The 25,974-nt window shown below is 45.1% G+C and overlaps 4 protein-coding genes across 5 annotated transcripts; 1 reads left to right on the forward strand and 3 right to left on the reverse strand.

Annotated features, from left to right (window-relative positions):
• Window positions 1-183: 183 nt before the first annotated feature.
• LOC117854429 (uncharacterized) lies at window positions 184-3,062 on the forward strand. The gene is made up of 3 exons (XM_034736611.2): window positions 184-872; window positions 1,369-1,933; window positions 2,747-3,062. The coding sequence occupies exons 1-3, from the start codon at window positions 241-243 to the stop codon at window positions 2,906-2,908; spliced, it is 1,359 nt and encodes a 452-aa protein (XP_034592502.1). The 5' UTR covers window positions 184-240; the 3' UTR covers window positions 2,909-3,062.
• Window positions 3,063-7,923: 4,861 nt separating this feature from the next.
• On the reverse strand, window positions 7,924-8,688 carry LOC117855752 (uncharacterized). Its single transcript, XM_034738125.2, has one exon. It carries the CDS (start codon window positions 8,556-8,558, stop codon window positions 8,169-8,171), a length of 390 nt encoding a protein of 129 aa, XP_034594016.1. The 5' UTR covers window positions 8,559-8,688; the 3' UTR covers window positions 7,924-8,168.
• A 1,847-nt stretch (window positions 8,689-10,535) lies between these two features.
• LOC117858370 (uncharacterized) lies at window positions 10,536-11,868 on the reverse strand. Its single transcript, XM_034741428.2, has one exon. It carries the CDS (start codon window positions 11,226-11,228, stop codon window positions 10,791-10,793), a length of 438 nt encoding a protein of 145 aa, XP_034597319.1. The 5' UTR covers window positions 11,229-11,868; the 3' UTR covers window positions 10,536-10,790.
• A 1,110-nt stretch (window positions 11,869-12,978) lies between these two features.
• LOC117857834 (glutamate synthase 1 [NADH], chloroplastic) lies at window positions 12,979-24,526 on the reverse strand. 2 transcript variants are annotated; one of them, XM_034740709.2, is made up of 23 exons: window positions 24,229-24,526; window positions 23,318-23,681; window positions 23,114-23,233; window positions 22,895-23,008; window positions 22,645-22,797; window positions 22,463-22,563; window positions 22,137-22,233; window positions 21,546-21,655; window positions 21,309-21,412; window positions 21,018-21,197; window positions 20,597-20,940; window positions 20,409-20,473; window positions 19,865-20,334; window positions 18,688-19,557; window positions 17,821-17,975; window positions 17,544-17,705; window positions 15,781-17,310; window positions 15,343-15,561; window positions 14,858-15,132; window positions 14,432-14,737; window positions 13,978-14,245; window positions 13,594-13,848; window positions 12,979-13,508 (listed from the first exon to the last, which is right to left on the reverse strand). In XM_034740709.2, exons 2-23 carry the CDS (start codon window positions 23,651-23,653, stop codon window positions 13,251-13,253), a joined length of 6,492 nt encoding a protein of 2,163 aa, XP_034596600.1. In that variant the 5' UTR covers window positions 23,654-23,681; window positions 24,229-24,526; the 3' UTR covers window positions 12,979-13,250. The 2 variants fall into 2 exon arrangements, with proteins under 2 accessions (XP_034596600.1, XP_034596602.1); XM_034740711.2 differs by lacking the exons at window positions 22,137-22,233; window positions 22,463-22,563; window positions 22,645-22,797; ... (2 more) ...; window positions 23,318-23,681; window positions 24,229-24,526 and adding an exon at window positions 21,806-21,890.
• Between the last annotated feature and the right edge of the window lie 1,448 nt (window positions 24,527-25,974).

A 25,974-nucleotide genomic window follows, 5' to 3' on the forward strand; every position in this document is an offset into this window, starting at 1 on the left:
GGAGAAGAAGCGGACGGAACCGGGCCAGTCCGTACGGCTCGCGAAGAGCACCGCGTAGCTGACGTGTGGGACCGACAACGGAGCAGAGTACATGGGCCCCGCCTGTCGGTGGGTTGGAAGGCGGTATCTTCCTCTTGATGCCGTTATAAGACGTCTTCTGGTAAAATTTCTCTTCCTCTCCCTCTCTCTCTTCGACGACGTCGGCGAGAGCTAGGGTTTGGTGCGCCACCGCCGTCCGCCATGGCAGAGGCCCCCCAGTACCAGATCCTGGTGCGGCTCCTCGACGGGCGCACCCGCTGCCTCCGCTTCACCACGCCCACAGTCTCCGGCGCCGCGCTCCTCGACGCCGTCGCGTCCCTCTCCCGCGTTCCCGCCGCCGCCCTCCGCCTCGTCACCGGCCGCCTCGACGTCTCGCCCTCCGCCGTCCTCACCTCAGCCGCCGACGGACAGTTCCCCTCGGCGTCCGCGCTCCTCCGCCTCCGGGGAGGCAAGGGCGGGTTCGGCTCCCTTCTCAGAGGGGCCGCCTCCAAGGCAGGCCAGAAGAAGACCAGCAATTTCGACGCCTGCCGCGACATCAACGGCCGCCGTCTCCGCCACGTCAACGCCGAGCGCCGCCTCGAGGAATGGAAGGCCGAGGCCGCGGACCGCCAGCTCGAGAAGCTCGCCGAGGACTTCATCAAGAAAAAGGCCAAGGAGGCGGGCCGCGGCAAAGGGCCCTCAGCTGCCGAGGTGGACAAGTACCTTGAGAAGTTCCGCAAGGATGCTGAGATCTGCGTCAACGCTGTTGAGGAATCCGTGCGTGCATCTCTTGGGAAGAGGAAGACCGCGCCTAAGCCGCCCCCTGGGGCAGACTCCAAGAAGCTTAGGATTTGGTGAGTAGCATCCAATCCTTCAGCATGTTGATTCAATTGCAGTTCATTTGGAAAATCAACCTTTCATCGCCTTAATGGAGCTATTTATATCCAGTATCATCGGTACTCATTTCATTTGGGAAATATGCCAAGTTGTTAACTGAATGCCAAGCTTGTTCTATTCTGTTGCCCTGGGATGTTAATTGCAATGTATACATGTTTACCTGATTGGTGTCCTGTCTAATACTAATACTCCCGAATTTGTGTGAGTAAAGTTATGTGCAAGAGGCATTTCATATTAGGTTTTCTCAAATCTAAACATGTCAGATTTGATAATTGCTCTGGTAAGCTGCAAATTTAAGTTTGTTTATGGGATGATTGGGTGTAAAGAAAGTTGTGTCTGCAAGTCTGCAGATTGTTTTCAAGTAGCTACTTAACTTAAGTTCACTTGACAATGGCTGAGTGTTTGTTATTCTAGTCTGTGTTGTGAAGTGCCTGATTTAATTGGATTGTGCAGGTTGGGAAAGAATAAGGTAGAAGATGATGAAAGCGATAGTGACAGTGATGAGGATGATGAGGATAGAGAAGGTGATGAGGGCACAGATGCCAAATCTATAGTTCTTGATGATGGGAATTGCTCGAATGGATCCAGCAAAAGTGACGACAAGAAGCATGATCTGGGTTCAGTTTTAGGGTCACATTCAGAAGGAGAGTCCTCAGGTGAAAAGTCCGGGCACAATGATTCAGAAGAAAACGGAAAATGTGTTCAGTCAATTGTGGAACTAACAATGAGATCAGAGGCTGAAGGTGGTGATTTTGAATCTGATGGTAGTGTGGAAACTGAAGTTGGAATGGTGGATCAGCCCATTTCTGAGAAATCAGATGAAGTGAAAGCAGATGTGGATAACACTGCTTCAGCGGCTTTAGACGAAGTGAAAGCAGATGTGGGTAACACTGTTTCAGCTGCATCAAATCAAAACAACCCAGAGGTGCCTCAAGTAGAAGAATCTGCTGATGTAAACAAATCTTCTCCTTCAGAACCATTAGACCTGGCAAAGTATAGTTCAGCTGCAGAATTGGAGGTATGCTGTGTATTTTTTCACTAGACTGGAAATAGTATTTTGTAGGTTAGAAATACTTTTTTTGTTACCATGATTACATAGTAGCTCTGCACTAGGCATGCATTTTCTTAAGTAATGGCTGTTATAAATTAGAACCATACATTTACTTTTTAGGATAGTAGCTACCTCTTTTGCGGGGTTCAGGAACTCAATAGCAGTTCAATTGCTAGGGCCCATTGATGGTACTATGGTGTCATCATAACTCGATGGTATTTTTAAATCCCAGACCACTTCCTGGTACCAGGTCAATCTTAATAGCACTTTTTAACTTGTATAGCCCTTCAATACCCGACAAACACTGGGTCATCAACTCTGCTAATTCTCATCTAACTTATATTCATACGAATTGGCAAACAGGATTGCCTAGGAAATTAATGGGTAATCACTGTATGTAAATATCTTTAACATACAAAGTGTAATCTGCAACGATGAGAATGGCCATTTAAATCACTGCATCAGTCCCCATGCTTCATTCTGTTTTTCTTGTACGCACATGTAAAATAATTTGACCATTTATTTTTTACTACAATAGAATCCATTTGATTTTTATTGTTTTGCGGACCTCATTTCTCCATATAGTATCTGGCAATGTGAGCACAGCTCACTGGATTCCTGTTTGCCCTCCCTTTTTCCATATGAAATCTATCCATATAATGTACTATGTTGAAGGGTCTGGGTTTTTTTAATCATTGTTTTCACTTTCTGTATCGACTCTGCCTCACTTCGGTTTCTCTGACTGCTAACATCATTGACTTTGTTATTGTCTTTTTATAGACTCTTGGCTTGGAGAAGCTCAAGATGGAGCTACAAACTCGCGGACTAAAGTGTGGTGGAACTTTGCAGGAGCGAGCTGCACGACTTTTCCTTCTGAAGACAACCCCACTGGACAAGCTACCAAAGAAGCTGCTCGCAAAGCCTGCCGCTGGGGGAAAGTGAGCAGTAGTAGCAAACATATAACAAGTTCAACGATTAAGGAAACAAAAATGTAATGTTCAAGTTGTATTTGAAGATACTGGAGTCTGTTGTAATGTATCATAAGCCTTTAACTTGGCTTTGGAAATTAATGAGATGTGTCTGTATATTAACAGCAGCTCGATGTTTGTTACTAATACCACTCCAAGCCATAAGCATTGAGGCCCCGTTTGGTTCCTCAGGAACTCCTAAAATTCGAATGTTTAGATACTGACATCTGATACTGATTAGGAGTAATAAACATAGATTAAATATAAAATTAATTGTACGGATGGAGTACTAAACATAGACTAAATATAAAATTAATTGTACAAATGGAGGTTAATTTGCAAGATGAATCTATTAAACCTAATTAGTCCATGATTTGACAATGTAGTGCTACGGTATTTATGTGCTAATGATGGATTAATTAGGCTTAATAGATTCATCTCGGGAATTAGCCTTCATATGTATAATTAGTTTTATAATCAGCTCATGTTTACTCCTCCTAATTAGCCTCCGAATATTCAATGTGATATAAATTTTAGTCTGGACTAGTTTTTTAGTTTAGGTCTGTTCTGATATGCTCTTTTTAACTTTGCACATGAAATGCGGGTGGATGAAAAGGGCAAGCCGCCACTTGTCTTGTATGATATCTGCACTTGTTGTGCCTCTTAGGTATAAGAGCTCCTCGGATCGGTCATGGTTTGGATGGGAAGGATATTGACGTGCTCAAGTAGTTTTTTAGTTTAGGTCTGTTCTGATATGCTCTTTTTAACTTTGCACATGAAACGTGGGCAGATGAAAAGGGCAAGCCGCTACTTGTCTTGTATGACATCTGCACCTGTTGTGCCTCTCAGGTATAACAGCTCCTCGGATCGGTCATGGTTCGGATGGGAAGGATATTAGCGTGCTCAAGTAGGATGTATGGCCATATGGGTTGGCAGGTTGTGTTCTGATAAGCAGAAGTAAAGCTTGACTCGTTAGCCGCATCCTGTATTTAGCCATGGCAACAACCTTGTCGTTGATAGGTTATTTTGTACTCCATCCGTTCCAAATTATAAGTTATTCCAACTTTTTTAGAGAGTCAGAGCATCTCAAGTTTGATCAAATTTATACAATAAAATACTAACATTCATGATACCAAATAGGTACCATTAGTTTTTTCATTAAATATATTTTTATAGTATATCTATTCGGTGCCATAAATCTTTATGATCCTCTCTATAATTTTGGTCAAATATAAAATAGTTTGACTCTCCAAAAAAATTAGAATAATTTATAATTTGGAACGGAAGGAGTATGTCCGTGATCCCAAAAATCTTTTTTCAGCCGTTCCCAATAGGCCAAGGCCAGTCGGGGGGATTGGGGCTGCATGCATGACGACTTTTTTTGTTTTTTAACCCTTTTTGCAAAAGATTCTCACAAATAGGCTCCTGGCGGAACCAATTCCAAAAATGGACCCTTAGCTTGGCGCCATCCACGCTGGCGCCAAGCTACAACGTCTCGGCGCCAGCCATCCTGGCGCCAAGGTCTATACATAGCTGCTGACGCGGATGCCGACGTGGCGGAGGCTTGGCGCCAGCCATGATGGCGCCAAGCCTTGGCGCCATAGATCTTGGCGCCAAGCTTGGCGCCATAGATCTTGGCGCCAAGCTTGGCGCCGTAGATCTTGGCGCCGAGCTATCTACCCCGTACCTCTCCACGTTTCGAACTAAACAAGTATAATTATTCCGAGGATTATGCAACAAACTAAACTGTGGTTCAACTGGTTATGAGGTGGGCTTCTTATCCTAGAGACCTGAGTTCAAACCCTAGTGTTGAACCTTTTTTTCCACATCTTAGTTTGTTGGACAGTTCTCGGAATAATTATACTTGTTTAGTTCGAAACGTGGAGAGGTACGGGATAGATAGCTCGGCGCCAAGATCTACGACGCCAAGCTCGACGCCAAGATCTATGGCGCCAAGGCTTGGCGCCATCATGGTTGGCACCAAGCCCCCCCCCCCCCCCCCCCCCCCCCCCCCACGTCGGCATCCGCGTCAGCAGTTATGTATAGACCTTGGCGCCAGGATGGCTGGCGCCGAGACGTTGTAGCTTGGCGCCAGCGTGGATGGCGCCAAGGTAAGAGTCCATTTTTGGAATTGGTTCCGCCAGGGACCTATTTGTGAGAATCTTTCACAAAAAGGACTAAAAAATAAAAAAGTCGGCATGCATGACTTACTTCGCCAGAGGTTCTTTCGGACTAGATGACACCTGGTTGACTGATTCAAGATGCAGTCCTGCCAGCAAAATCCACCTATGACTACAGAATTCAACGATACGAGAACAAAGATTACATCGACCCATTTTCTTCCCTGTTTGAGATGCAATTAAGTGAACCTTTAGTGGATGTGCCTCCAGTATGATACGAGGTTAATTTACTTGTTGGGTAATGAAAGCCGCCACTTTGTCTCCCTGTTCTGCTCACTCTCTCTTTTAACTAACTTGTTTGAAACGGTCTTGAATTGGATAAGGGTCACGTTGCCCTAAATTTGGTCAAGGTAACTTTGAACCAAGCGATCTATGATTGTGAAGGTCTCGTTGTGGCTTAATGAACTAGGTTCCGATACGGTAAAAAAATAATAACTAAATTAACCAAACTTGCCTGATGTTGAGGCAACCAAAAAAGCTGCATAAGTGAATAAGCCAAAAAAAGAGGCTAATCCAACCAGTACTTGCACAATGAAAAGAGCCACGGGCTTATCTCTCTAGCGAATTAAATTAGTCAAAGTGTGCGTTCATGACCATGCTAAAGTCTCAATTAATTCCTGCCAATATCCACGCTTGAAAGAGGCACCGCTCATTTTAAAATTGTTAATCAGCCTTTTTTGTGAGTAAATCAACCTTAAGGTTAGCAGTACATCTTCGGTTAGCCGACCATTCACCATTGTTCCTCCGTTTTCAAGTCTACAATCCAAATCATTGTTTAAAAAACAAGGCTATTACCAATAAAATAAAATAAGAGGGTGCCGCTACCCTTCAAAATCTGATTTAAAAAACTCATTTCAATCAATTCCCTTCTTCCTAGTCTCCGTCTTTTTTTCTATGAGCATCGACACGCTCCACTCATCCACTGGACCATTTTTGCACTTCCCATTGCTAGACTCACCCAACTAGTGGTCTTTCATCTCCCGTCAGGGACTCTTTAGAAACAAGAAACTCTTTCTCTTATAAACTCTTTCTTCTCTTGGGCATCCTGTTGCTCTTTTTTCATCACCGAAGCCAATCCACTTCTTTTAAAAGATGAAATAAATATTATCTATAAATAAACTAAGGAATTGAAACAATTTCATTCTTGCACAAATTCCTCCCAACATGCCCATAGAGGTTGGGGGAGGGAGGATAGAGGTTGGGGGAGGGGGGGCACTGGCCCCTCTATGATCAAATGGCCCTTTTGTTAATTTCATACAATGCTTGATAGGGCACCAATGACCAACATTTAATGAAGTATTTATGAGATCATAAACAATGTTCTTCTCTAAAAGACTAAGGGGGTGTTTGATTTGAGTTGCTTATGCATTAGCAACTAAAAATAAGCAACTTATTTGCTTATGCAACCAAATACCCTTGCTTATTAGGTTGCTTATGGGGCTGCTTATTTTTAGCACATAAGCAACACAAGGGTTGCTTATTAGAGCTAAAAGGTACTCTTTACCCCCTGCCCTCATTTATGGGTGGTCCCCCTCTCTCTCCCACCAATCACCTCTCAATAATTAGGGGTAAGTTGGTCCATTCAATGCTCATAAGCAAGAGTATCCAAACAGCTGGACTAAAAATAAGCAATTCTAAATAAGGCTGCTTATAATAAGCAACACAAACCAAACAGGCTCTAAGTCCAGCAGATATCGTAATCATTTGGGATAAGGGAGGGATTCGTGCACCCCACCCCTATGGGCATGCCATAAACATCACATCATTTCTCCTTTACCTATTTGGCTATTACTACTTTCTCCGTTCGACCTTTGGATGAAACGGTCTTGGATAAGGGTCACGTTGCCCTCTTAAATTGGTCACCATAAAACTTTGAACCGGTCCATCTGTGATTGTGACGGCTTACGGTGGCTTCAACGAGGCACTACTAATTTTGAAGTTGTACATGATCCTCGCCATATAAAGCTAACCGTACACGTTTTTTTGGAACTGTGGAACTGAGTGAGTACGTCTTCATTTCCTTGCTCCTGCGCCACTTTTTTTTTCGAAAAGACGCCAAGAGTTCTGTCGATTTTTGTATACAAGAATGAACGCAAAGCAAGGTGTTTTAAGGCCTGCGATGCACATACTTGGAACCTTGATCCAGATCTACTTATGGCATACGTAGCTTTCAAGCTTTGCATCACCAATCAGCGGACTTGGAACTTGATCGATATTCAAAGAGCTGACCTTCAGCGAGCCAAGGGAATAGAAGCTCGAGCAGAGAGAGAACATGCATTTACTAGGCCAGGACGTGCCCGAACGTGACGCTGCAGGCGATCGAGGACACGTCCGCGTTACCGTAAAAACACGCTGTTGTTAATGATTAGTGTTACTGCCCGTGGCGTGAAAACGGCGGGTCACATGTTCAAGATGACTGTGCTTAACAGTGATCCACCAGGCCCCGGTGGCCACACCCATGACGTTGCCGAGATTGACAGCATCGCGAGCCGTGTACCACTTGCCCGTCGCGTTGCTTTCTGCTCCAGGGTAAAGTGCGAAACGGTAAAGCCGGCCCGAGCAGAAGATAAGAGCCAAGCACTCGCAGCTGAGGCGCCGTGGCTAAAGCACGATTCGGCTTCCCGTTGGTTACAGTACTTAAGCCTCGAGGTGAAAGCCAGCAACTGAGGTTGGATGGGAACCGGGCGATTGCGACGGCACCCTCCTTGTGTCCTGAGAAGACGAACCCCACTTTCATTTGGTCTATCCAATTCTTGGTGGATGCAATCCAGCGGCTTGGTTCGAAGAAGGAACGAGGGATACATGGATATGAACATAGTGAAGGTGGACAATAATATCTACGGTGATCCAACAAGTTGCCACCTTTTTTCCACTATGTACATACACATGGCCGGGTGACCAACCGATCAAACCATACACTCCTCAACCGAAACGGCAACTAGGACAGACACTAGCTACAAGTTGGTTACTACTCCTGCTGTACTTCTGACTTCTAAGCAACCTCCGGCGCTCAAACTAGTCGTGTCACACCACCGGTGTGTGCGCTGAAGCTAACTAGTTCTCCTTTATCGGCGCCAGCTGCGGACTCCAGCACGCGCCGCCGCCGTCCCCGCCGGCCCGGAGCTCGCCCTTGAGCTCGGCCATCCTGGCCTTGCGCTCCCGCGCGTTCAGCCTCGCCGCCAGCTTCTCCGCGTCCTTCCTCCTCATCACGACCTTCACCGTCACCACCGTGCCGACCGCGGCCAGGGCCGCGCCGTCGCCGCCACCCGCACGCGAAAGTACTCCTCCGGAACGACGACGTCGCCACGCGCGCGTCGTTTGTTCCTCCTCATCGGCGGAGTCGTCATCCCGCCGCTGCTTGCGCGGCTTGGCGACCGCGCGCCTCGACGCCGCCGCCTCGGTGACGACGTCGTTCTTGGAGCGCCTCCACCCGGTGTTGCCCATGTCTCTGCGTGCGTGGAGCGGGACTGACCAAGTGAGTGGCTACTAGGGAGTGACACCAGGTGGTGGTGATCGGATTGGTTCATCGGCCCTTTAAATGGTGCCGTGCCCTATTTTTGCAGCGTCACGAAGGGGGTGACTTATTCAAACGGGGGTAAAAAGGACGTGCACAGCGCGGGATATAGACAGGTCTCCTCGCGGTCTATGGGCACTTAACCGAGCGCATGAACTCAAAATGGCTAGTACTTCATGTACAGCGTATTGGTGTAGCTCTATTACAATCAAATATTTTTTTAAAAAAATATATTTTAGTTTTGTGATAGTACTTTCTCTGTGTGAGTTGATTGAAACGGTCTCGGATGATGGTTCAAGTTGCCGGGACCTTTTAAATTTGATCAAGATAGCAGCTATGAACTGGTCTACATGGATTGTGACGGCCTCAAAGGGGTCGTCATGGAGACACTAATTTCATATTGCCAATGAACTTCGCCATGTAGAGTTAGTGTTCTTTTAATGAAAGGCAGCGAATCTTGGAATTGAGTTAGGGCCTTTTTGGTAGGGCTTAAGGGGCTTCAACTTCTCCGACGCACGTACTGTAGCGCTACTGTGCTGCACTGTAACACGAAGCCAAAACGCAAACCGAGGTAAAAAATAAACTGGGAAGAGGGGAAGCCGGAAAAAGTGGCTCTCCCCTCGGCTTCGGCACGTGCTATGATGCACTACAGTGCCGAAGCTGAGGCCTCCTTAAACCGCACCAAACGAGCCCTTAGTACAAACATATTTGATCGGTAGCAACATTCCTACACCTCACCACTCTTGACCATAAAGTTAGGAGAGTTTGGCTAATATTAGGTAGTAGCTATTTGGTTATGGCTATAACAATGGCAACATTCTTTCCCTCCCAATTTGGTCTGACATGAAGTGAACTCGGAAAAAGTACACTCAGGTCTTACTAAGCAAGTCAAAGTGTGTTGAAGAATTTAGAGCATGTTGATTGGACCAAATGAAATAGTTGGGAGGACTAAAGTGAGCGTAATTTTATTCGGAAGGTTAAGTGGACAAAGTAGTTAAAGTGGACAAAGTGAATAGGTGAGAGAGGAAAAGTAGATTTTTTTTCGTTATGTTTGCGACAGCTGATGACAGGAAATGCGAAGCAAAGCTATCGGGATTTGTAAACGACCAACCATCAAGAACACTACCGGGTTTCCTATCTGTTTGACACTGTTAATATAAATTGATTTGCTATAGTCGCAAAAAAAATATAAATTGATGTGCTCCATGTAAGATGACTTGCATCTTAAAAATCCGCAAGTCATCAAAAAAATTAATGAAATTGGGAGATGTCAGGAGATTTAGAGTTTAGGTGTGGAGATTTGGTAGCTCCGGCCGCTGGAGACGAACAAATGCAGTCAGGTGGAGAGGGCTCAAGGAGGCACACGGTGGAGCCGAGGAGCACCTAGATTTGACTAGTTGAGCATAATTCAGATTGGGTCGATAAAAAGTCCAAAATATTTTGGGTCCAAAAAACGTGCTTACAATAGTTTTCGTGCCTCTGTTGGGCCGGACCGGGCTGGCTGCCATTTTTAATTTACAAGAAATACCAAATCTAAATTATTTGACGAGTTTATTTCAAAAAAAATCATTTGACGAGAAGAAAGACCGGGATCATACTGAGCTCTTGATGCTTGTTCGACCTTCGTCACGAGGGACGGCGGCGATCTCCCTATCGCATCTAATAGGGTGTTTGGTTCCACGGATTGAAGTTTATGCTTAATATATTTGTCTCGCGAATTAACCTCCATCTGCGCAATTGATTTTGTAATTAATTTATATTTAATACTTATAATTAGTATCTAAATATTTGATATGATAGGAACTAAATTTTAGTCCGTGGAACCAAACACCCCTAAACCTCCGGACGAAGCTACAATACTGTAGCAATTAGTGATGGCAATGAGGCGAGATGGCCTCCAGATCATGTCCTCGGAACCTGAACTTCACTTTATCTTATCCAGTTCCCGGATGCAGATCCGGTTGTTCTCCGTTCTAACTGAAAATCAAACTCCACTAATGATTTTGTTAATGAACCAGAGATACACATCGATCATAATACTGCAGCGAACATGTATGCTGTTCTGATCCGACTGGTTGCCACCTCTTCCCACTGCACGTACAGCACCTGGTCGGGTGACCAACAACTACTCAACCGTAGCAGCAACGAAGAACACTAAAAAACTAGTTCTCATTTATCGGCGCGAGCCGCGGCCTCCACGCGTCCCGGCACGACACCGGGCTCGCGCCGCCGCCGCCGCCGCAGCACTCCCCCGCCCGGAGCTCGGCCTTGATCTCAGCCATCCTATCCTTGCGCTCCCGCGCGCTCTGCGCGTTCAGCCTCGCCACCAGCGCCTCCGCGTCCTTCCTCCTCAGCACGATCTTCACCGTCGCCACCGTGGCGGCCGGGGCCTTGCTGGCGGCGGCGTCGTCATCCACGGCGCCGCCCGACCTCGAGACTCGCCTCGCCCGCGTCGTTTCCTCCTGCTCAGAGTCGTCCCGCTGCTTCAGTGGCATGACGGACGCGCGCCTCGGCGCCGCGGCATAAGAAGCCGCGGCCTCGGTGGCGTCGTCGTTCTTGGGACGACGACGCCTCCCCGCGGACGCCACGGCGTTGCCCATGTCCGTGCTGTGCTGTGCGTGGAGCGGGACTGACTGGCCAAGTGATTTAGTTACGAGGAAGTGAGACGGGACGAGGCCGCCGGAGGCAAAGGCGGCGGCTGCTGCTCAGCTGCTGCGCTGCGGCCTGGTGGTGGTGGTCGGGTGCTGGCCCGGGCGGTTAAATGGTGCGCGCGTGCCGTGCCCCGTGGCGTGGCGAAGGGGGAGGACTCGTTCAACCGAGTAGTAAAAAGGACGTGCGCAGCACGGCGTGTAGACCAGGGCTGCTGCTCGCGGTCGACGGGGACTGAACTCGGAGCCGAGGGGGCAGTGCGCGCGTGACCGAGGTCCGCCTGGTGTGATACGTGTCCCTTTTCACTTCGCTTTCCGTCGTCGTCTTGGGGGGGGCGGGGGAGACCGGGACCTGGGTGGTAACTGCCACGCACGCTGGTGGTCGAAGCGAAGTTGCCTGTCCACGGCGCTGCCCGGAGGCCGTGAAGGACGGGGCGGACCTCCTGCGTTTCGCCTCGATTGGAGCTTTGAGCCTTTGACGACGGGTGATCGATGGCGACCCGACCGCGTGGTGCCGGCGACCCGACGGGCCGGGCGGGAACGGATGCGTTGGTCAGGATTCCTGGTAACGTTTTGTTGTGTGATCGATGCGGGCCCTTTTCTGGAAAGGCAGGGGGCGTTTTGAGTTTCCTTGAAGCTGAGCGGATCGCTTGTGCGGGCGACGCACTACCTCCAAACCAACTAAACCGGGGAAGATGAAGCGGAAATGCAATTCTCGGGGTGTTAGAGCAACTTCAAGAGCCTGCTAATCTTACCCTAATATTTTTTTTAAGGGAAAAAGGAGAAAAAATGAATTCCAACAATTCATCCAAATCTTCCTCAATTTTTTAGCAACCCTAAACAATTTTTTAGCAACGCTAAAAGATAGCCTACCACCGTGTACATTTTAGTGTTGGCATTCCTCCCCCAATCCTGATTCCCGCACGCTCGCACGTCACTTCCGATGGGTCCAATATGATGACGTGGCCTATTTTAAAATATTGGGGGCTATTTATTAGCGATCTGCTATAGATTGATATGTTTTTGGGGGAAATTTTTTTTGGAAGAACCCCTAATACATAGTTTTGAGGAAGAATTTTTTAGAGTACTCTTGAAGTTGCTCTTAAAGGATCGGTTCCAACTTCCAAGCTTTGCGTTGTGACTAGTGAGCCACAGGTGATCTACTTACTCTATGGGTGTTGAAGAGAACTCAGTTCTATATAGTCTGTTCTGCCACTTCTGTTTTGTTCATTAAACAACCTGCTATGTTTTTTTATCTTAATCCACATTAGATCCTGAGTTCTGAAAATTTCAAAGGGACTACAATGGTCAAGTATGGTGGGTTAACTCGATCACGAATCAGCGGGCGTTACATGTAACTGCACGAGAGCAGGAGACACGCGTGGCTCTGTTCGCTTCAGCTTATCAGCCACCGAACAGTATTTTTCTCTCATAACAAATCAGCCGTTTCAACTTTTCAGCCAGCTTATAAGTCCAGACAGCGCAGTTAACAGACAGACCGTGCAAAGTATCCAAGCATCTAAAAAACCAGGCGACGGCTGTTACTCTTCAGGTTATTTCTACGCACCAGAACACGTTCTAGTAAGAATTAAGAGTACACCGCCATGACCATCAGACACTGAAAGATGTGAAACTCTCAGCGAAGTCGCGGACTGTGGTGCCCCATGTTGCCCTTCCACATACGCAGAATATAGATGCCAAATTACCCGACAAATTTACATCTATTAATTCAACGGAAAGACTGTACATTATTCGGACTACAAAACCACATCCCAACATGCAAAACATATATCTGGAAAAGATGAAGAAACAATAGCCACCAAAACTTCCAACTGTTTATCTATCATCAAAATATAGAAGGGCTCTCTTCCTTAATGAGCCCGGGCATTATCTGCTTCTTAGACAACTAAGAGAACACCGTTTGATGTGATCAATCACAGGATATCCTAACGAGAACCTAGAACATGATTCAGTTTATGCAGCAACTGGCTGAACGAGACCTGCGCCGGAAGGGGTGATGTCGCCTGCAGCATTCTGATCGGTCCTTGTCAAGTACTTGTCTACCGCTGCAGCAGCCTGCCGCCCCTCCGTGATGGCCCAAACCACCAATGATTGTCCGCGTCTGCAGTCCCCGGCTGCAAAGACGCCATCAACACTGGTGGCAAAGTCTCCAAACTGGGCTTTGAAGTTTGATCGGTTGTCCTTCTCCAGACCCAGTTTTTCAGCGATAGTCTGCAGGAAGACAAGACTGTTAATTGGCAGATATTTCTCATAGGTGTTACTTTTAGCCACTAGAACAGATTTGAGAGGTACTAACCGCTTCAGGGCCCAGGAATCCCATAGCTAGGAGGACGAGATCTGCCTCGATGATTTCTTCTGATCCTTGGATCTCCTTGAGTTGAAATCTTCCATCTACTTTCTCCCACTTCACACGCACTACCTCAAGGGCCTTCACCTTGCCATTTTCATCACCAAGAAAACGCTTTGTCATGACTTCATAAGTTCTTGGATCCTTCCCGAACTTGGTAGCAGCTTCTTGATGCCCATAGTCAACACGGAAAATTCTTGGCCACTACAGGCAAAAGGAGAAATAAACTAATAAGAACCCAAAGCTGGAACAGTCCTGCATTCAGTAATCTAACAAAAATGGTATGCATTACTCTTATAAATGTGATAAATTACATAAATGAGAGATATTTACCTGCGGCCATGGGTTGTCAGCAGCTCTCTTGCTCGGTGGTTTAGTCAGAAGTTCGAGATTTACAAGGCTGCTGCAACCATGCCTAATAGATGTACCAATGCAATCTGTGCCTGTATCACCTCCACCAATAACCACCACCTTTTTCCCCTTGGCAGATATGTACTTACCATCCTCAAGGTTGCTGTCCAGTAAACTTTTGGTATTTGCGTGCAGAAATTCCATTGCAAAATGAACTCCTGATAGCTCACGTCCAGGAATTGTGAGATCTCTGTCCAAGGACAGCTTCATGTTAGAATCAAAGGACATATTAATAAGGCATTGCAACTATTTGAAGTATTTTTTTACATCATGCTATTTTTGTTGCACTTAAGAATGTTGTACTTATAAACATTATGCAGGTAACATTTAGGAGCCAGTATAAATTAAAAATTTTAGAGCGTCTTAAATCTGTTACCTTGGTTTTGTTGCTCCACAAGCCAAAATAACTGCGTCATTCTCAGAACGTAGACGGTCAATTGAGTATAAAGGATCACTACCAACATTGGCATTCACCACAAAAGTGACACCCTCTTCAGCCATTAAATTAACACGGCGTTGAACAATGCCGATCTTGTCTGTCTTCATGTTTGGCACACCATACATCATTAAACCTCCAATGCGGTCGGCTCGTTCAAACACAGTTACAAAATGGCCCATTTTGTTTAGTTGATCCGCAGCAGCCAAACCAGATGGTCCACTGCCAACAATGGCCACCTTCTTTCTGCAATAGGAACATTACATTGTAAATGATCGTAACTTGGATACTACATAGCAATGCAACTAAAAGTAACAGAAATTTAGAGAAATTAATCAAAGTCATCAAAAGCGTAAAAGTAAATACCCAGTTCTTTGAAGTGGAGGCCGTGGTACCATCCATCCCTCTTCAAAACCTTTGTCTATGATTGCACATTCTATGCTTTTGATAGACACTGGATTTTCGATGATCCCAAGAACACATGATCCCTCACAAGGAGCAGGGCAAACTCGTCCAGTAAATTCTGGGAAATTGTTTGTCTCAAGTAATCGATCCAATGCTTCGCGCCATCTATTCTGGTGAACTAATTCATTGAACTCTGGGATCTTATTTCCAAGAGGACAGCCAGCACCTGAGCTTTCCTGTGAGAAAAAAGTTACAAGGAGTTATGAATTGTTATCATTCCATTGGATAAGAGTAGGAAAAACAAGTTGAATCACAGAAGTAACATAGAAACAAAAACTTTTTTGAGAAAACTTGTCCAATTCAGCAACTGAATAAAGTAAATCCTTAACTATGATGGAAAGAGAACCAACAACCTTAAACAAAAATAACAAAAACTACTATCTCACCTGATGACAGAAAGGAGTGCCACAATCCATACAGCGAGCAGATTGTGTGTTTAATAGTGGGCCAGGTGTTGACTCAATTGCAACTTCCTTCCAATCTTTAACACGCTCTTTTGGATCTCGGTAAGAAATACTCTCTCGCTCATATGTAATGAAACCTCGGTACTTTTTGGCATTGGCAACACGTGTTGGTCGGCTAGCAGACTGATCAGGTTGTACTTTCTGTACAAGAAAGTTGATACAATTAGTAGCTTCCAGAGAATTGGAATTACATTATTAGCTGTTTCTGATGGGCAAATATTTGCAAATCGGGTTAATTCTCTATTGAACTGTGAAATCCTAAATAAAATGGACACTTTTAGCAAGTTACTTGCAGTACCTTCGGAAGGAATTTGTGATATGAAACATAAAACAGAATTATCACTTGAAAATGTATCTCACCTTAGTTGTCACAGAAATACCATTTGTCATCTTAGGATCCTTTGTGTGCTTAGCCGCAGCTTTTTCCACTTTCATGTTTTCCAAAACCCTCTTATAATCCCTTGGGTATACTTTTACAAATTTTGGAAGAAGGTTATCAAAATCAGAGAGTATGTCTCTAGCTAAAACACTCTCGGTGTTACGTCTATGTTGTTCAATCATCATTTTCAATGTGATGATGTCATCCTCTTCCTCCACATGATATAGATCAACTAACTCATTGTTGCAGCGGGCACTGAATTTCCCATCAACATCGTAAACATAAGCAATGCCTCCACTCATTCCAGCAGCAAAGTTACGTCCAGTTTTTCCAAGGATAACCACAGTACCTCCAGTCATGTACTCGCATCCATGATCTCCAATTCCTTCAACTACTGCTTGAGCACCTGAGTTGCGAACACAAAACCTTTCTGCTGCCATACCATTGAAGTATGCCTCTCCCTTGGTAGCACCATATAGAGCTACATTACCAATGACAATATTGTCCTCTGGACTAAATGAACTGTTCCTTGGTGGGTACACAACAATTTTTCCACCAGACAATCCTTTACCAACATAATCATTGCTGTCTCCTTCTAATTCAAGAGTGATTCCAGGACAGAGAAAAGCGCCAAAACTTTGGCCAGCACTTCCAGTGAACTTCACATGAATTGTACCAGCAGGCAATCCATTCATGTGATAACGTTTAGTGACTTCATGACTGAGCATGGTTCCAACTGCTCGATTCGTGTTCTGAATTGGAGTCTCAATGAACACACGAACTTGCTTTTCAATAGCAGTTCTTGACAAATCTATTAGTTTGTTATCTAATGCCATGTCAAGGCCATGATCTTGCTTCTCAACACAGTACTGAGCAGCACCTGGACGAATCTCTGCAGCTGGCTTCAAGATCAGTGAGAGGTCAATGTTCTCAAGTTTCTCGTTGCTCTTCACTACTTCTGGATCAACCTCAAGCATATCAGATCGTCCAACCATTTCAGTAATGGTGCGGAACCCAAGGTTTGCCATGATTTCTCTTAGCTCCTCGGCGAGCATAAAGAAAAAGTTAATTACATGTTCTGGTTCTCCAGCAAACTTTTCTCGAAGCACTGGGTCTTGAGTAGCTATACCAACAGGACAAGTGTTCATGTGGCATTTTCGCATCATAATACAGCCAAGTGTGATCAGTGGGGCAGTGCTAAAACCAAATTCCTCTGCACCAAGCAAGCAAGCAACAGCAACATCTCTACCAGTCTTTAACTGTCCATCTGTTTGCAGAACAGCTCGACCACGAAGCCCATTTGCTACTAGAGTTTGATGCGTCTCAGCCAATCCAAGTTCCCATGGAAGTCCAGCATTCTTGATACCTGTCCATCTTGAAGCTCCTGTGCCTCCATCATGTCCAGAAATAAGAACATGATCTGCGTGTCCTTTTACAACACCACTTGCAACAACTCCCACTCCAGCCTCAGAGACTAGTTTGACACTGATACGGGCTCCAGGGTTTGAATTCTGCACAACAACAAAAATATCAATATCACTGAACAACATTTGAAAGTTGGAAATGCACGAAAACAACCGTGCAAGTCCACCAGTAAAAAGTAGCACCGTAAGCAAGTGATACATGAAAATTAAGATTGAAAGAACTTTGCAGGTTGTAAGAAAATGAGCATGTAAAAAGAATTAAATCCAGCACAGAAACAAGCAAGCAAGAAAACAATATTGCTATATTTGATGATTTATACCTTAAGATCATGTATAAGCTGTGCAAGATCCTCAATTGAATATATATCGTGATGAGGAGGAGGGCTAATGAGTCCTACACCAGCTGTAGAATGTCTTGTGACAGCAATGTCACCAATAACCTTGTGACCTGGAAGCTCACCACCTTCACCAGGCTTGGCACCCTATATAAATTACATATAAGTTAAAGAGAATTCAACGTGAAATATGTAAGACATGTTCTTTGAACAGAAAGTAATCATTTTAGTGGCTGCATAGTACATAATTTTGACACGGTACCTGAGCCATTTTAATCTGCAGCTCATCTGCATTAGTCAGGTAATAGCTGGAAACTCCAAACCGTCCACTAGCAACTTGCTTGATGGCACTTCGTCTTGGGTTCATTGAACCATCAGGAAGCGGTTCCATACGAGAGGGCTGTTCCCCTCCCTCACCTGCACAGATATATCAGCATAAGTGCAATTGGTCACGTAGGTTAAGACTTGGGATTAAAGATTTTAATATTAAGATCTAGAAATGTGCTTAAGAACACAAGTCCATGTTCCTTAACTACAATACAAGGCACTAAATTAAAGGGGTTATAATCAAAATTCGAAAAGGGAATACCACATGCATGCTGTTAGGAGGAAAATTATCAAGTGCTTCTAACTGAACCCCAGCAACTTATAGCCGATGTCCTTATCAGTTTGCAGGCGGGTAACGTTTTAAAAAATAATAAAAAGGAAAAACATATCTTGCAATAAATTATAACAAGCAAATTGGGATAATATTTTTCAGAAGCCAATATTTGACGTCAATGGGAAGATGAAAAGGTTAACAGAAGGCATGGGATAAGTCCATCTAGATAGAGCAGATATGCAACGAATTAATTTAATTTGATAGCAGCAACTTCAGTATAGTTTTATACATTATCGTGTCTAAAATGTTAGTGCAAAGGACAGACAAGATAATAAAAGATAGATGGCATGCCACTCATGTTTCAGGGAAAAAGAATGACAGCACGTCAGTCTAACAAAAATTAGAAGATAGTTCATACTGTCCTAAGTTTGTTTAGCAGGGTTCTCTTTGGAGCTAATGTGCCAAACAAAATACAATAAATTCGTCACATTACTAACAGAGAAATGACACATATGGATGAGAACATACCTGTATTAGATTTTCCTCCAAGTTTGTTCATGGCCATAGCAAGGGCAGTATGTGCTTCCAATGAAATTGACCCATAACTCATTGCACCAGTACAAAAACGTTTCACTATTTCACTTGCAGGTTCAACCTCGTCCAAAGATATCTTGCCAGTGATATCTTTAAATTTCAGCATGCCACGGAGATTGCAGGTCTTGTTGAGCTCCTGAATTCGCTTTGAATATTCTTTGTATGCTGCCCGGCTGTTAACCCGAGCTGCTTCTTGTAATTTTCCAATTGCAAGTGGGTCGTTGAGGTGGACTTCACCATTTTTCCTCCAGTGGTAATCCCCTGGGTTGGGAAGTGCCTTTGCATCTGCACTGCCAGGTGGAGGGGTTCTTGATGGGAAAGCTAACTCATGAAGACGGAGAGCATCTCGTGCAAGCATTTCAAATGTTGCACCCTCAATTCTGCTAGGTGTACCTTCAAAACACTTGCCAATTACTTCAGAAGAAAGACCAAGAGCTTCAAAAATCTGAGCACCTTTGTAGGACGCAAGGGTGGATATTCCCATCTTTGCAAGAACTTTCATCATTCCATAGTTTGAAGCATAGAAATACTTCTTCACCAGCTCTTCCTTTGAGTAGGGTTGCTCATCACTGTTAGGAGGAATCTTCCCATCCTTCTGCAAGCACCAAATTGCTTCAATAGCCAGATACGGGCATATTGCATCAGCACCAAATCCAACCAGGGTGCAGAAATGGTGCACTTCACGAGGTTCAGCGGACTCAACCAACAATCCTATGCGTGTCCTCTCAAGATTCGCAACAAGGTGCTGATGTACTGCTCCAACTGCTAAGAGAGAACTGGCAGCAACACGGTCTGAGGAAAATCCTGCATAGGAAATTTACGCAAAACAATAAAAATCAGATTTCAAAGGCTTGAAACTTTGATGGACTGTCATAGGAATTGAATCGCAAAGGAGCTGTTTTCAAGCTAAAAAATAGGAAAACTTCGACACATTGAGCAAATGAAAAGAGTAACAGATAAACCAATGATACTCAAGTTGTAAGGCAGTTATACTAATGTTTGTAGGCTTATAACAAATTTGTTGGCTGCATTCTGTTTGATTAACTGTTGGATGATTAGCGTATATAGTCATATACAACAAAAATAATCTACTGTAAGTAAAATTTCTAACCTCTATCTGAGAGAACCAAAATAGTGTAGCCTTGGCGTAAGGCTTCACGAGCTTCAGCGCAAATTCTGTCCAAAGTCTCTTCCAGGCCCTTCCTTCCAGACTTCTTCGGATAAGTTATGTCAAGCACCTTGCTTCGCCAACCACGGTAATTCATCTTTTTTATAGCTTCCATTTCATCAATAGAAACCAAAGGACCTTTAAGGGCAAGGCGGTTGCATTGTTTTTCAGTTGTTTCCAGCAAGTCACCTTCTGGGCCAATCATACACTCCATAGATGTTACGATTTTCTCTCTAATGGGATCAATTGGTGGGTTTGTAACTTGTGCAAACATCTGCTTGAAGTACTCAAAAGTCAGCTTCTCCCTGTTTGACATCACTGCAAGGGGCGTATCGTTTCCCATGGAGCCAAGAGCTTCCGTTCCATCCTTTGCCATTGGCAGCAACAACATTTCCAGGGCTTCTACCGTGTACCTGGAGTTGGTCAGATGAATAAGCATACAGCAAAAACTGAAACAGTAATCAAATATAATGAAACACTTGCTTACCCAAAGGCCTTCAGTGGGGTCATAATTCCATTGACACCAACACTCTCCTTGGCCACATTCTTTTGCTGCACCATATTGTAAAGGAAATAAGTACTGTTACTTATGTTTGACCCAAGTTGCCATCAGTAACATAGTTAAAGTTATATCCCAATTAGATAAATAATGTTGAATCATGGTGAACGACTTACTGAAAAAGAGCTAGAAATGCTTGGAGCAACTCTATCCACTTCAGGCACAGATTCTACAATGTCTTTAAGGCATAGTTTTTGTTTCTTGAGCCATTCACCATATGGGTGAGCTTTAGAATACTGTGATTTCAGAGCTTCATCATCCACTACTGTGTGATTCTCAAAATCAACCAATAGCATCATTCCAGGGTTTAGCCTGCCCTTTCTCAGTACATCTTCAGGAGGAACATCAACAACGCCAACTTCACTACCCATGATCACGCGTCCACTGTGGGTCACATAAAATCGACCAGGCCTCAAACCATTGCGGTCCAGGGTAGCTCCAAGGTAGCGGCCATCAGTAACTAGAGGAGAAACTAAGTTAGATCAAGTAATAATCAGAAGTAAGATCAGAAAAGGAAAGTGGGTCAAATATATTTACAAGATATTAGAGCAGGTCCATCCCAAGGCTCCATAAGTGCTGACAGAAATTCATAGAGAGCTTTCTTTTCAGGATCCATATTTGCATCATTCTGCCATGCCTCAGGGATCATCATCATCACAGCTTCTGGCAGGCTTCGCCCACCTCGGACAAGAAGCTCAAGAACATTATCAAATGCACCTACAGTTCACATATTCCAATCAATAAGTTTCCAAAAGATAGGCAATTTACTGATTTTCATTTGCCAAGCTTAACTGCAGAACATTTAACACTCAGACAATGAGTTCCTACCTGAGTCTGAAGAGGTAGCATCCACAATTGGTAGAATTATCGACAACTGCTCCTTTGATAAGCCAAGCTTCTCAGCCTCTAAGAGACCCTCACGTGCTGTCATCCTATCATAAATCGAGTGAACTTAGAGGCAAGATGAGGACAATTAAATCCAAACAACATAAGAATATGGAGATGATCATGTTCGCACCAAACAAAAAATGGTACCAGCAGAGGGAAAAGGTTTAGCGAGATTACCAGTTCTTGTTTCCTCTAAGGGTATTGATCTCTCCATTATGGCCTAAAACACGCATTGGCTGCGCACGGTCCCAGCTGGGAAAGGTGTTCGTGGAGAACCTTGAGTGAACCTGTTTGAATGTATGGCTTTTAGAATAGTATTATAGCCATATTTTGCAGCTTTAAGATGCTGAATAGACCATCAGAATGAAGCACTAACACTACCAAAAAGAAAGCGTCACACAGAATGTCATGCAAAACAGTTGGGAGCCCTAAGCTACCTCAAACCAAACACATTTTCTTCCCACCACCTAATCGGAGGTCACATCCTGAAGAGTCGGGCATAGCAGTCGGCCATAGCAGAACTGCAGCTGGACTCTGCAACATGGTTATCGGGTATCAACTAATAGAGATTCTAATACTTCACTTTAAGGCATCAACAACCAGGACTGAAATAGCATATGAGTAGAGCAGTGACGGTAAGACAATTCAAAGTTTGATGCCTGCACAGGAGCGTGTCTTGATCTTACAATGGCCTTGCTATTATTGATTCCCATCCGCCGACTATGATCATGACATTTTTGCGTAATAGTATCAAGGTTTTGTATTTACCAGAGCCATATAACTCGTGAAGTTTTCATGACCTAGGTCTGCATAGTAGTACCCCTTAAGTTGGCACGGCTTAAGCTGGCCCTTGTAAACAATAGTCCTGGAAAGTTCACAAGAAATACAATAAGGATTACTCACATGAATATAAATAAACCAAAATGTCAATAGGCTGGTTAAGAGCATGCTGAAGGCATCTTTATATCCCCCTTTACAATATGAAAAGTCTTGTCAAAACCGGGCTTAGTTGAGACTCCCTGGTCCTTTTCAGCCATGAAATATAATGAAATAAAAGCACATACAAAAACTTTTAAATTGAGGATGGCAAGCACCTTGAAGATAGAGAGCACATGTAGAAATCCCTCTCTCCTCCACGCCGAATATCCAGAGCAGCTCGGATAGACCTGATGGAGAATCTCCTAAGAATATATAGCTGCAAAAGTTCGTGAAAAACTGTTAAGCCAAATCCATCACGTGTGCACTGTAACTTCAAATTGTAAACTCATGGAATGACCTGTTGCTCAAACTCAGCCTCTGATCTTGAACTCTTGGTGATGAAAACCTGCTCAATGGCTGGCTCGGTCTCAAGCGCAGATTCACCCAAGTCTGAGTTGTCAGTCGGAACTGGCCGCCACCCGAGTATAACATGTCCCAGTGATTCTGCGACCTGCATGGACAAAATTAATCAGAGAAATGACTCAACATTAAAATCCAGCATTGCTCACTGCCACTGAGTGTAAAATTTACTGATTGTCTACACCAACCTTCTTAAACTCAGCTTTGCCTTTCTCGCGACGCTTTTCATCAGTTGGCATGAAGAACATTCCAACAGCATACTCACCTGGTGGCGGTAACTCAAATCCAACATCCTTTGTGACCTGCATGAACACCCAGGCAAAACCTTGAAAACAGTCGGAAATAACATTGTTTGCCTTTTTTCCATTATTGTTATTGTTCTTTTTTCTGGTTGAGAAGGAGCTCACCTCTTTGAAGAAGTCATGTGGCAGAGCAACCAGGATGCCTGCACCATCTCCAGTGTTCTTCTCGCAGCCACAAGCACCACGGTGCGCCATTCTCTCAAGCATCTCAATAGCATCATTGACCTGGGATAAAAAGTGAGGTAAAATTGACATCCCGAACGTGAAGAGTTCAGTACGGCAATCAACTTATTTGACGATGAAACTCACAGTCTCGCGTTTGTAATCTCCAGAAAGCTCAGCGACAAACCCAACGCCGCACGCGTCACGCTCGAACGAGGGGTCGTAGAGCCCAATGCTGCTGTCAGGGAGCTTCGACAGCGGCCTGACGACCTCAGCGTCGCGTGTCACCGCGCGGGGCGCCCGCGGCACTACGCGTTCCTCGGTGCGCTGCCCGCCGCCGAGGAACCCGCTGCCCTCGAGGGAGACGCCACCGTAGGCTTGCCACCCGGAACGGTACGGCGCCGCCACGGGCCGGCCTTGCCGGGCCCGACGGCCTGCGCCCATCGGCGCCGACTTCAACGCTGTCCCTTGCGTCGTCGACATGGCTGAACCGCACGCCTCGCTCTGGTACCTGCCATGCAACAATCAAACAACGACGAGCATCAGATGGTATCCAATTAGCGATTAATCGATCTACTACGCCATGCGGGGAAAAAAGACCCAGAAATCCTGGAAAAAAACAGATTAAAAAAGCTCCGGAAAAACAAGCAGAAAGCACGAAGCTGTCTCCTTCCCTACGCCCACATGTCAACACCAAAAGCATCCAGAAAAGCTCGTGCGTCCCACTCTGCAGCGGAACAGAGCACGCCCAAAAAAAAATAATCCGGAACAAACGCCTCGGCGGCGAAAACACACGCAGGGATGAACAGATCTACCAACCCCCGCACGGCGGCGCAGATTCCTCCGCCGGCGGAGCGACAAGACGGATTCACGAACAAGCGCACGGACGCAGAATCAAATAGCAATTGATCGAATAAATAAAAACGACGAGACGGCCGCGCATGTCACCAAACCACGCACGCACGCAACAGCCGAACCAAACCACCAAGTTGCTAAATCCCGTCGGTTTTTTTAGCGTCTCGCGGGTCCTGGCAAGCAGGGGTGGAGGGAGCGGGTACCTCTCTCTCTCGTCTAGCCTCCCTCCACCTGGGGCCGGAACAGGAGGATGCGGGCCGGCGAGCGCGTGCCCCCGATCTCTTCTCCGCCGCTAGCTTCGCGGCTCACGCCCGGGGATCGGTCCCTTAGATTTTGGCGGCTCGCCCCCCGCGCGTCCCCGGCGACGGCGCGGCGGGGAGGGGGATCGGTTGTGTGAGTTGGTGGGAGCGGGGCGCCGCCTCTGTCGCGGGATGCCCTTCCTCCCGAGCGTCGCTCGCCTTCCTTGACCTCTCCTCCGGGCTAGTATAGGGCGTTGAGGAGCATTCGGCGCCCCTGCATTTATAGAGGAAGGGAGGGTGGTGGTGAGCTCGCCCTCGCCGCGCCTGCCTGCCAACCCACCAGCCCCGCGCTCCTTGCCTCGCGTCGCGTCCCCACACGCGCAGACGCCACTGCCAATATTTTCGCCCCTGTTCTTCTCGCGAATTATGTTCTTTTCCTTTATTATTTTAGTATTTTGTTCATTGTTAGGTGAGTGGTATCTCGGGCATATATTTCGTATGGGTCCCCGTCAGAGTCCGGATTCTTGATTGTGGGTCCAGTTATGGTGATTTTACATTTTGAAAGTGGGACACCATGGTGATTTTGTTTGGTGCCAAGAAGGTAACGTGTTAGCAGGTTATACTCTGTGACGGGATGCCATTTATTCGGGTATCTTTCTTTGAGGAACATATTTATTTGAGCATGATCTAGCATATAATTTGAACTTATTAAGTGAAATTGCTTGCATCCTAAGGCTTCCGAGCAAATAAATTACCATTGATATAAGTTGGTCACCGGCAATTGCATAAATGAATCATACAAAGTAGCCGTTTTAGATATTTTTTAAAGAGAAATGATGCCGTTTTGGATATCTCTCTATCTCTAAAGAAATGAAACGCACTAGATATACGTGTACGCATTATTCAAATGGTTAGCACTTTTGGTTGAGTAAAGTTTATGCTCCCTTCGATTCACAAGTTTCCGCCTTTGTACTACCCACCTTGTGCATAGCATCACCGCTTCCCTACTTTTGTTCTCTTTTGATTTGGCTAAGCATGTCGCCTCTCATATGATGATTCTGAGAAACGGATGAGACATTGCGACAAAAGATGGAGTAACTTCTGTAAGAAGATAATATTATTGTCACCTAGCTAGCTCCATGGAGGAAAAGAAGTTGATGATCATGCTTCAGTTGGCCATCCTCTGCCAGCATTCCACCGAGCACACCAACCGCATGGCAATATGACGTGCGCGGTCAATATTCTCTAGTTGTATTCATGTCGGCCTATAATTTTTTGCGAAGGAAGGTACATATTGACAATTTCACTCTTAAACAAAAACACATAGACACAGCACATTTTCCCTATTTTTGCATGACCCCCTCAAAAAGAAAAGGTTTCATTAGTTATATTTCTGCGAATTTCCATAGATGCATGGCATACAAGTTTTGATAAACAATTTATCCCTAGTGAGAAAGTTCAATTAGACACTTAATTTAGTTTATTTATTATGCTAACCGAAGTAGGTAGTAGTACATGCCATACATGTTATGATAAACAAATTTCTCTAGTGTGGAAATTCAATTGACGCTTCATTTCACTTATGCTAATCGAAAGTAGGCAGTTGGATTTATTAACAAAGTCTAGCAATTTAAGTTTGTTCTAAGCACTATAATTTTCCTAATAAATTACATTTGATATGTGAAAAGCGTGTCTCAAAATTTCACTATC

Source organism: Setaria viridis, chromosome 5, assembly GCF_005286985.2.
Source record: "Setaria viridis chromosome 5, Setaria_viridis_v4.0, whole genome shotgun sequence".
In the NCBI taxonomy this organism is placed as follows: Eukaryota; Viridiplantae; Streptophyta; class Magnoliopsida; order Poales; family Poaceae; genus Setaria; species Setaria viridis.